Source organism: Syngnathus leptorhynchus, chromosome 8 (genome assembly GCF_054491065.1).
Source record: "Syngnathus leptorhynchus isolate UIUO chromosome 8, UIUO_Slep, whole genome shotgun sequence".
NCBI classification, from domain to species: Eukaryota; Metazoa; Chordata; class Actinopteri; order Syngnathiformes; family Syngnathidae; genus Syngnathus; species Syngnathus leptorhynchus.
Genome location: NC_141202.1, coordinates 10720734 through 10730174, shown reverse-complemented (window position 1 = coordinate 10730174; position 9441 = coordinate 10720734). Strand labels below are relative to the sequence as shown.

General features: G+C 44.5%; 2 protein-coding genes across 3 annotated transcripts; one reads left to right on the top strand and one right to left on the bottom strand.

Annotated features, from left to right (window-relative positions):
- Positions 1-201: 201 nt before the first annotated feature.
- Positions 202-6433, bottom strand: rbfox1l (RNA binding fox-1 homolog 1, like). Of its 2 annotated transcripts, XM_085918536.1 has the most exons (12): positions 6347-6433; positions 4457-4687; positions 2015-2200; positions 1868-1921; positions 1698-1790; positions 1535-1604; positions 1406-1465; positions 1203-1335; positions 1009-1048; positions 856-935; positions 701-782; positions 202-621 (listed from the first exon to the last, which is right to left on the bottom strand). In XM_085918536.1, exons 1-12 carry the CDS (start codon positions 6431-6433, stop codon positions 577-579), a joined length of 1161 nt encoding a protein of 386 aa, XP_085774662.1. In that variant the 3' UTR covers positions 202-576. The 2 variants fall into 2 exon arrangements, with proteins under 2 accessions (XP_085774662.1, XP_085774661.1); XM_085918535.1 differs by having other exon boundaries at positions 1406-1604.
- A 1074-nt stretch (positions 6434-7507) lies between these two features.
- rps9 (ribosomal protein S9) lies at positions 7508-9401 on the top strand. Its single transcript, XM_085919259.1, has 5 exons — positions 7508-7556; positions 8018-8130; positions 8208-8330; positions 8508-8694; positions 9144-9401. The coding sequence occupies exons 2-5, from the start codon at positions 8034-8036 to the stop codon at positions 9319-9321; spliced, it is 585 nt and encodes a 194-aa protein (XP_085775385.1). The 5' UTR covers positions 7508-7556; positions 8018-8033; the 3' UTR covers positions 9322-9401.
- Positions 9402-9441: the final 40 nt, after the last annotated feature.

Sequence of the window (9441 nt, the reverse complement as noted above, 5' to 3'; positions counted from 1 at the left end):
AAGAAATAAAGGAGGTCAAGCAAAATGAATGGAATGGAAAAATGAAGCAAGAGCATTTCAAGCGAGAAAGTTCAACCATAACTAAATAATTGGAAAGAAGAAGCTATGATAGACAAGAACTAAGCTATATTGGAAAAGGTTTAAGCAATAGAAACCAAAGGATAGTCACACAAGTGAGAAAAAATGAACAAAACAAGAAAGCCAGATGAAAAGAGTTTTATTTAGAAGTAAACATCACACGCAGCGAGATCAGAAAGAAAAGCCAAAAGAAAAGAGGTAGTTTGTTAGTAAGAAACACAACTGAAACCCCAGTCAACTCTGCAACGGGCCAAAAAACTCATAGTGAATCTGATGTCACACCCACACACACACACACTCAAACACACACTTAAATAAAGCTCCAGCACATCATCCAAACAACATATGAAAATGAGAAAAGATCCAAACATCTCCTTCTAGCATCACAAAGTCCTCCTTTAAAAGTTCCCTTGTAAAATACACAAAATAATGCAATGCCTGTGCTGAGCATGGAGAACAGTACAGTACGCAATATTTACAACTTCAGGTTACAGTACATCAGTAGGGAGTGAAGCGGTTGTATCCTCCTCGATATAAACTGGCCTGCGAAAGAAAGAAATGGAAATACAATGAATCAGTACTGGAAAAAGAAAAAGTGTTTTGGATGCCAGCGTAAACTCACCACGGTGCCAACGCCATATGTGGTTGTTGGTCCCACCGAGTGGTGATAGGGGTCGGCGGCTGTGGCGTATACGCGGCCGTACCTGGTGACATCATATTCAAATATTCACTTGTCATAATGCGGTGGAAGATATTTTCTTTGACATGTCCGCCTACCCGTCACTGTATGTTGCAGCGGCGGCGGCGGCGGCGGCCGACGCGGTCTGGGCCACCCTGTACGCGGCGGGATAACCTCCCTGGACGAGAAATATGTTAACCCTGGTTACCGATTGGACAAGCAGTTAAATACAAGTCGGTGAAGTGACTTACGTAGACTTCTGCTCCGTAAAGACCATCTTGATACACCACCCTGATTGCCAAAGTGGAAAACATTAGAAAATTGTTACGTCAGTTTTCAGTCTGGCGCAGTCCAGTTAAATTCAGTTTAATTTAATCCATCCCATTTTAGTCCAAACTAGTTCAATCCAGTTTGGTTAAATGATTTTAGTTCAGTCCAGTCGTACCCCGGGTAGGCGGGAACAGCAGTAGGCGTTGCGGCAGAGCGAATAGTGTTGTAGATGGTCCGGCCTCGACCCCTCAGCGCCGAGCCCCGGTAGGCCAATGCGGGCGCCGCCACCGGGTAAGGGAAACCGGCCACTGAACAACAAAAGCATGTAGATGGTTTAAATAGATGTCAATTGTGATTGATCGTGTTGCTTTGACTGACCTGTGTAGAGTTCCGGTGCGTACATGGCCCCCATGACGGGGTTGATTTTCCACCCGGTAGCTATACGGACAAGCACAAATAATTCAAAACCAAGAAACAGAAGCAATCCTTGACCTAGTTGTGTCTTACGTGAAAGGTCGCTGTTCACAAGCGGCGTTTGGGGCTTTTTGGTAACTACCCTTGCAGTGGCGTTATTCACCTGAAAAGGTAAAAATTGGAAATTGTGAAGTCATCATGTTCTCACTATAACTAAATTGAGTAGTCGCTATGGAAACAGATGTGTTTGTCGGACCTCGATCTTCCTCCCTTCCACGATGGTCCCGTTCAGTTTCTCCCGTGCTCGGTCAGCCTCGGCCGCGCTCTCAAAGGTGACGAACCCGAATCCCTGCGAGAGTGTCGGTGCTATTTGTGGCTTTTGTTCATGTCACCGTTTCGTATTGTCGTCCAAACTTTGTCACTGACCTTTGACCCCCTTTCGTTGAAAATAATCTCTACGTCCAGGATTTTTCCAAATTGCTAGAAAAGAGATTTAACCTTTTGTATCATAATGATGTAAATTTGATGATCATCAAGTCATCTTTGTTTTTGTAATAATAGAGAAATCCGTACCCCAAACATCTGCCGAAGGTCCGGATCCCTGAAGCGGAAGGGGATGTTTGATACGTGGAGGCGTTTGGGCTGGGCCTTGCCGGACCCCTCGTCATCACTACCGCTCCCCCCGCCGCCGCTGCCGCCGGATACCACAGACGCGCTCAGAACTTGAGGGTCCGAGGCCACAGGGGCCAAAGCTTCCTCCTTATGGCCGAGCAAAGAACAAAAAGGGAAAACGGGTGGAAAAAGAGAGTGACTGTGAGGGAACGTGTGCAGACCAATGAGGGCGGTGGACATCGGATCACTTCCTGGTTGTGTACAAAGCATCGCATAACGTTAGACAAGACATGGCCACCAGGTCAGGAATCCAAACCAAAGAGCATTCCGCAACCAGTGATCCCTCTCAGGCATACGTGAGGTGGTGTGAAAGTAAAGGGGGGAGGGAGGGCGTCTTAAGACATGCCTGTGGAAAAGTACAACTACTAATTAACTACTAGTTCAAAATTTAACATGATCAAATTTCCAAATAACCAAATTGCATGCTGCTGAGTGATTTTCAGGGGCTGAATATTCAGAAAATTACATTACGACTTTTGGAGGAAATGTTTTATTAGACTTTGAGGTTTTATGGTGTGTCGTTAAATTTGCCTCGAGACAATGATAAACAGACACGTCTATAATGAAACTTTTTTTTTAGTGGGTCTACTCATAATACTGTATGCCCACTGAATTTTGTCTTACAAAGTCAAACTAGCTTTCGAGGCCGAATGGTTATTAAAATTTTGTCGGGTGCTACGCTTGAAACTAAAATGGCAGTCTTTCTATGTCTTTTTAGGCTTTTGTTATTGAGACTTTTTGTCGGTCAATTCATGATTCTATTGCCCACCAAATCTCGAAAGGTGAAGTGAATTATTTTCCAAATTTTGACAGGCGCTAGTTTGCTAAAAATCTTATTTTAAACCTCTCAACACTTTTAATGAGGAAAGTTCCTGTCTTTTCAGACAGATTTTTTTCCAGATTCAGGTTTACCTGTGTACATACGACTTAATTGGCTCGATAATAATAATAATAATAATAATAATAATAATAATAATAATAAGCAAACCAGAGGGCCCTAATACAGCTTCTCACTCTCCCCAAGCAGCTGTAACAAAGTGAAACACAACCAACTGCAGCAATGCCGTCAAAAATCAATTTGCTTCCAACTGTCCCATGCACAACAATACAAGAAGTAAGGAAGAGAAACATTCACTTGTCCCACAATGCACCACGATGCGAGTGTGCGCTAATATGGTGTCCGCGTCAATGTGTCGGCGTGTTAAATCGCAAAATCAATACATGGGAAAAAAAATGCATAGGTGGGCTATGATTAGCTTTCCAGTGAGGCCCGAATGTAGCACAGATGGAAAAAAAATGAAGCGGCAGAAAGCTTGAAACAACAAAAAAGAGACACAAAGAAGAAAAGAAGAGCGTTCCAAACAGGTCAGTCTGAGGTCAAGGTGCTGCTTTTCTGCCAAGGGTTAAAGGGAAAGTGTCATCATTAATATGGGTGGAAGGGGGGGGGGACACACACTCGCACGCACTCGCACACACACGCACATACACCACAGGTGGGGGGAGCGGGGGGGTCGAGCCGGTTTGGTGATGTCATGTCACGATGCAGAATAACGTTCTGGACCTGTGTTGTGATATTTCAGAGTGGGAGAGAGGGTTGGGTGGGGGGGTCATCTGGTCTGCCTCCCCCCCTTCGCCCCCTCCCTCCCTTTTCCGTGGCGCCGCCTCAACTTTCTCCCAGCATGGAGCCTTGTGTGTCTGGGGGTGAGGGGCTCTATAGTCATCAAATATACGGGGGCCACACAAAAGATTATTTAGTTGATTTGGCGGTACTTGCTGTAAAAAGAGTAACGTATTTTATTTCCCAACAGATGTACATAACAGTCAAAGCACAGAACCTCGTAAAAATGTCTGCAATTTTTTTCTTGGTTGAATTTTTAGAAGAAATGTGTTTGGGTTTTTCCCCCCTCATCCTCACCTCTATGTAGTACATATTTAAATAGCAACAACAGTTGCATTCCCAGAATATAAAAAAGACCTTCACACAATATCAACACACACTTTCACCTCTTTAATCTATGAAAGCTAATCTGGTGTACTGCCTGTTTGAAAAGAGCCACGGCGAACGAGGGGGGATTTATTTTCAACAACACTCTCAGCTGTCCCCCTTACTGAGTGTCATTGATATGGTTGTGCTGTAAAAAGACGTAACAGAGGAAAGGGGGGGGGGGGGGGGCAGCGAAAGTAGGTGGGCCACATTAACGTACAAAATGGAGATTGATATCCTTTTGAAAAAAAATGGAATCAAAAAATCACAGCGCTAGTAGAAGGACTATGACTCACTCATTCATGTTTTTCCCTTCTGCACACTGTTGTCAGGTGACTTTCATACCTTGCGGTCCTTACCGTGTTGGTAGAGGTCAGAGGTTCGGCACCCTCCAGCTGAGGGCCCTGGTAGACCCTCAGCTGGGCATGCTCAGGGTATTCGGAGCCGGGGTGTGCCGAGCTAAATTCCAGAGACGGCAGCCTGCCCGCCGTTGGACCTTGACCCGGGGTCGGGTAGGAGGGCGGTGCAGCGTATACCTGGGGCAGGGCGGGGTCGGTGCCCCCCGGGCCCGCCTCCTGCGTGGGGCCCCCCTGAGAAGAAGGGGAGGACAAGGGTGGGTTCAATTTCCATTGAAACAAAATTTGATGGAAATGCTCAGAAGCAATTCTTATCATTTGTCGACTTGATACAAATCAAATTTTTAAATTGGCATTTTTTCGAAGCATTTTATTGCTTGAGCTATTTTGTGCTCTAGTGAAGGCTACTCATGACTCCCTTGTACAAGCATTTTAGATTTTCTTATATCACTCAAAAGTTATATGCTCACAAAACCCTGATCAAATCTTTTAATACAGAATCACAATGTTAAAAAAACAAAAACAGAACGATCATTTTGGGTCCTATTGAGAGAATAGTAACACAATGAAAGCATGGTCTTACCCCTTCAGCGCACCCCGGAATTTGTGAGTCCCTCAACATCAACTGCTGCATGTTTTAATGGCGGCCCACCACCCGCCCACCGCCCCATCCACGCTAACCCTCCACCAATCCAATCAAATGATCACCACAAACACAAGGGGCGGAGAAAGGGGCCGAGGGGGACTCCCACAGCACCTGTGCACATCTGTGACTGTCAATCACTGCGTTTTATCTAAAGTCAGCGTTATTATCTTTTTTTTTTTTTTTTTTTTTTTTTGGACAGGACCCTCCTGACACAAAGCTAACGCTGTTTTATGAGATATGACACCCTACTTTTGTTCTGGTCCCAGTGAATGGCATCTTATCTGTCTTGTTCTCCTCTCTTAGCACCTCAGCTGTCTGCTCAGGGGTCACAGGTCAACAGCTCGAGGACCAGGTGCCTGCCGAGACAGCTGTCGTGCCATTTCCACACACCCGACACCGACTGCAGATGTGGCGAGCGACATGCTCAAGTATGGGAGACCGTTAGGGACATCTTTCAGGATTTGAGTGCAATTAAACTAGAAAAAACAGTTCTCAATATATTTAGTTTGGAAACAGACACTTGCTTGTACTATCGCCGCCCCTCTATTTTAAGAGGAGCTGATTGCAGAAAACCAGATAGGTGACAGAATCTCCTCCTGTGATTATCTGCTCAGGAGAGCCAGCCTAAAAATACCGTTGACAAGGTGGAAGAAACGCCAGACGCATTGTGGCATTGATGGCATGTCAGGGACACACACACACATAAGCACACACTTTTTTTCCAATCAAAGGCCATTTTAGTTTTAAAATCAATAGTTAATGTATAAAAAAATGTGTTTGAGTTGCTGCCATTCAAAATAAAAAAATATCTTCTCAATTTGACAGACACAACACAGAAAAGAATGGTTAACAGCCTTGCCAAATTTGAATAAAAAAAATCAACAAGCCTGTAAAATCCAGCTTCAAAATCGAGTTGTTCTCTCCGATTTCAAACATTGTGTCCCTTCCCACTGAATGAAGCTATCAAATAAATACCACTGCTACAACCAGGAAAAAATTTATGTTACAATGAGGCGCTCTAATAAAGCCCCGCTGGAGCGAAGCCACACTCTGCCACATGAGACTTTTTAAAAACTCCCTGGCTCTTCAAAATTTCCCTCCGTGACATGCATACACTCATAGTTGCGACCATGAGGCACTCTAAAGCAACCACACGTCTGAAATCCTCTTGCTCTTCCGTCTCCTTTCGTAAGGTGCACACTTTTCTTCACATCTGGCTGATGTGTTCAAACAAACGCAAGTGTTACCTGAACTATGCTGGGGTAGCAGGTGGTCGTCTGCGGGTAGACAGGCAGTCCATAAGGCTGGAGGATGACGGTGGGTGAGGACAGCATGGCCTCGAAAAACCTCACCGCAGGAGAATCAGCAAGAGTGAAGGACAAGGGGTGAAAAAAACTAAAGTTGACCTCAGGATAGCAGACGGTGAGTTGAGCTAGGAAAGAAAAAAGTATTCCAAATTGAAGGAAAGATCCAAGATTGGTTTAGTGAAGGACAGCTTGATGTTTGTGAACCCAAAGCGTGGAGGTGAGTCAACCCCCTCCACACATGCAAAACAAGCAGCGTCCTGTCCGGTCAAGACGGGATATCCAGCAGTGAAAAGAGTTTTCGGTGTGTCCATGAGGCGATCATGCGGCCCTGACAGACAGAAACACATGCTGGGGGCTCTCATTTCAGAGTATTATAAATAGTCCCTCGTGTCCTTCCTTATGAGTACCACCTTTCCATCCTCGCTCGCCCTGACACACATTGGCAAGCAACGTTTCTCACAACTTCTGGCATGTTCTTAGCAAAGAAAATGAACAGCCATCGAGGATCCGGTAGTGGACGCTGCTAAACACCCTATAGGTCCTTTGACCCCTTGTGAAAAAAAGCCCCATTTGAAGTCATAGTAGATTCTTTTTGGATTGTCTTCTGTTCTATTTTATTTTATTTTTTTTCCATACTTTATTTGTTATGCATTTATTTGCACTGGAGAAGGAGTCGTTTTCAATCACATTGTACATTTCTATAATGACAACAATAAAATAAATGCTATTCTATTCTAAAATACCTTTAGGGATTATAACTAAAGTGTTTCAAAATGTTGTCTTGGTTCCAAAATAGTTTAAACAACGTAGTACAGACAAAAACAAAGGGCATCTTTGAGGAAGGACTAGATTTGATTTCAGTCTTAGAAGTTGCATATTGTAATATGACAAGTAATAAAGCTAATATAATTATGCTACATTAATATTTGTGCAAAGGGAAAGTATAACTGCTGTCAGTCAATGTATTAGAAACTCCCATCAAATAAACAATGCAAGTTTGGGTTTCCGCCAGCAGGGGGCAACATACCAAATATATTAGTTTCGCTCAAATGGTAAAAAGCATGATGGGATATGTAGTCTTCAAGTACCATATAAAACACTCAGGCCTGCCGTTGACTTCCTCTTTACTACGCAAGCCTGAGCGAAGCAGGTATGTATCACAGTCCTCTGGCTTTTTGCAACTTACACACGTCTTATTTAAAATGCTAAGGGTATTCTACATCATTTTGAACAATTCCCTCGCTTGACTAAATGTGTCTTTTGTAAACCTTAACATGGTATTCTGTCGTTTTTTGCAATGCTAGCGCACATGCTAATGCTAATAAGGAGCAACGTGGTCTGGCGAATGTGCGGCCTGTTCACGTCCGTTCTAAACTGCGCTTGACTATTTTAATCGTAATATCAATGTTTTGAGGGCCGGGCCGAAGTTTATACATGAGTGTCTTTCAATTTTGGCACGCTGCTGCAGATTACGATATTGGCTTTTGTGATAGATTCATATCAGATTGTGTGCATCAACAGCTATGGTCAGATAAACACATAGACTTTCTTGTTCATGGATAAATATTAATCAGTTATTTCGCATGCATTGACATTTCTTTGCATATGCAGGCACTTGTAAGCAGCCATGCCCGTTGCCAGGAGTTGGGTGTGTCGCAAGACTTATGTCACCCCCCGCCGTCCCTTCGAGAAGTCCCGTCTCGACCAGGAGTTGAAACTCATTGGTGTGTTGAAAGCTCATTGTGGTATGATTGTGGATATATTGAGCCATATGACACTGAAAGGTCCTCTGTCCTTCCAGGCGAGTATGGCTTGAGGAACAAGCGTGAGGTGTGGAGGGTCAAGTTCACCCTGGCCAAGATTCGTAAAGCTGCCAGAGAGCTGCTCACTCTGGATGAGAAAGACCCCAAGCGTCTGTTTGAAGGTATTCAACAACCTTGTGTTAAAAGCCACTTTGAGGTTTGAGCCAGTGATTAAGATTTAAATTGTCTGAATTTCCAGTGTGGTCGCGAATTCCTCGTGAATGAGGCTTAATGCTCAGAATGGATGATAAAATGTGGTTTTTGTGGGGGTGAAACTAAATGCTTTTTGTCATGTACAGGTAATGCCTTACTCAGGCGTCTGGTGCGTATCGGCGTGTTGGATGAGGCCAAGATGAAGCTGGATTACATCCTGGGTCTGAAGGTTGAGGACTTCTTGGAGAGGAGGCTGCAGACTCAGGTTTTCAAGCTCGGACTCGCCAAGAGCATCCACCACGCCAGAGTGCTTATCCGCCAGAGGCACATCCGGTACGTTGATCATGAGAGGAAACATACACATTGGGAGGAAAGAAGGGCGTCAAGTCTTATGAGATGCTCGATGCTTCCTCTTCCATCAGAGGACCGCTGGCTTTTAACACCCTCCGCTGAGATGGGTTAAATATATCACCAAGGTCAATTCGGTATCAAAGCCGTATACCTTGTCAATAAAGCATTGCCCAGAGCCAATCCTGCCAACGAGCGCTCTGACTGATACCCGGGGGCAATTAGGTAAGGTATGGGTTGCACCTCGGGCAATGATAGTGACTGCTACCCGCAACACTCCAGGCTGATGATTAAGATTTCAAATGTGCAGATTTTCTGTGGTGTCATGAATTCCTCGTCAATGAAGCCTAACACCATTAGGACTATTGTATCATATAGCAGGTTTAATATCACAACTGGCACATTCTTAAGTTTCCCCTTCGATCTCTCCACAGTGTGCGCAAGCAGGTGGTCAACATCCCCTCTTTCGTGGTGCGCCTGGACAGCCAGAAGCACATTGACTTCTCCCTCAGGTCCCCATACGGTGGTGGACGCCCAGGCCGTGTTAAGAGAAAGAACTCCAAGAAGGGCCAGGGAGGTGGAGCCGGAGCTGATGATGAGGAGGAGGATTAAGAAGGATATCACTCAGGAGGCATCTTGAAAAACCCTCCTGTTCTGTCAAGTTTTCAATAAATGATTGGTTTGACCAACCAGAGTTGACTTATTTTTTTTATTGATAGTGGAAATAATTAA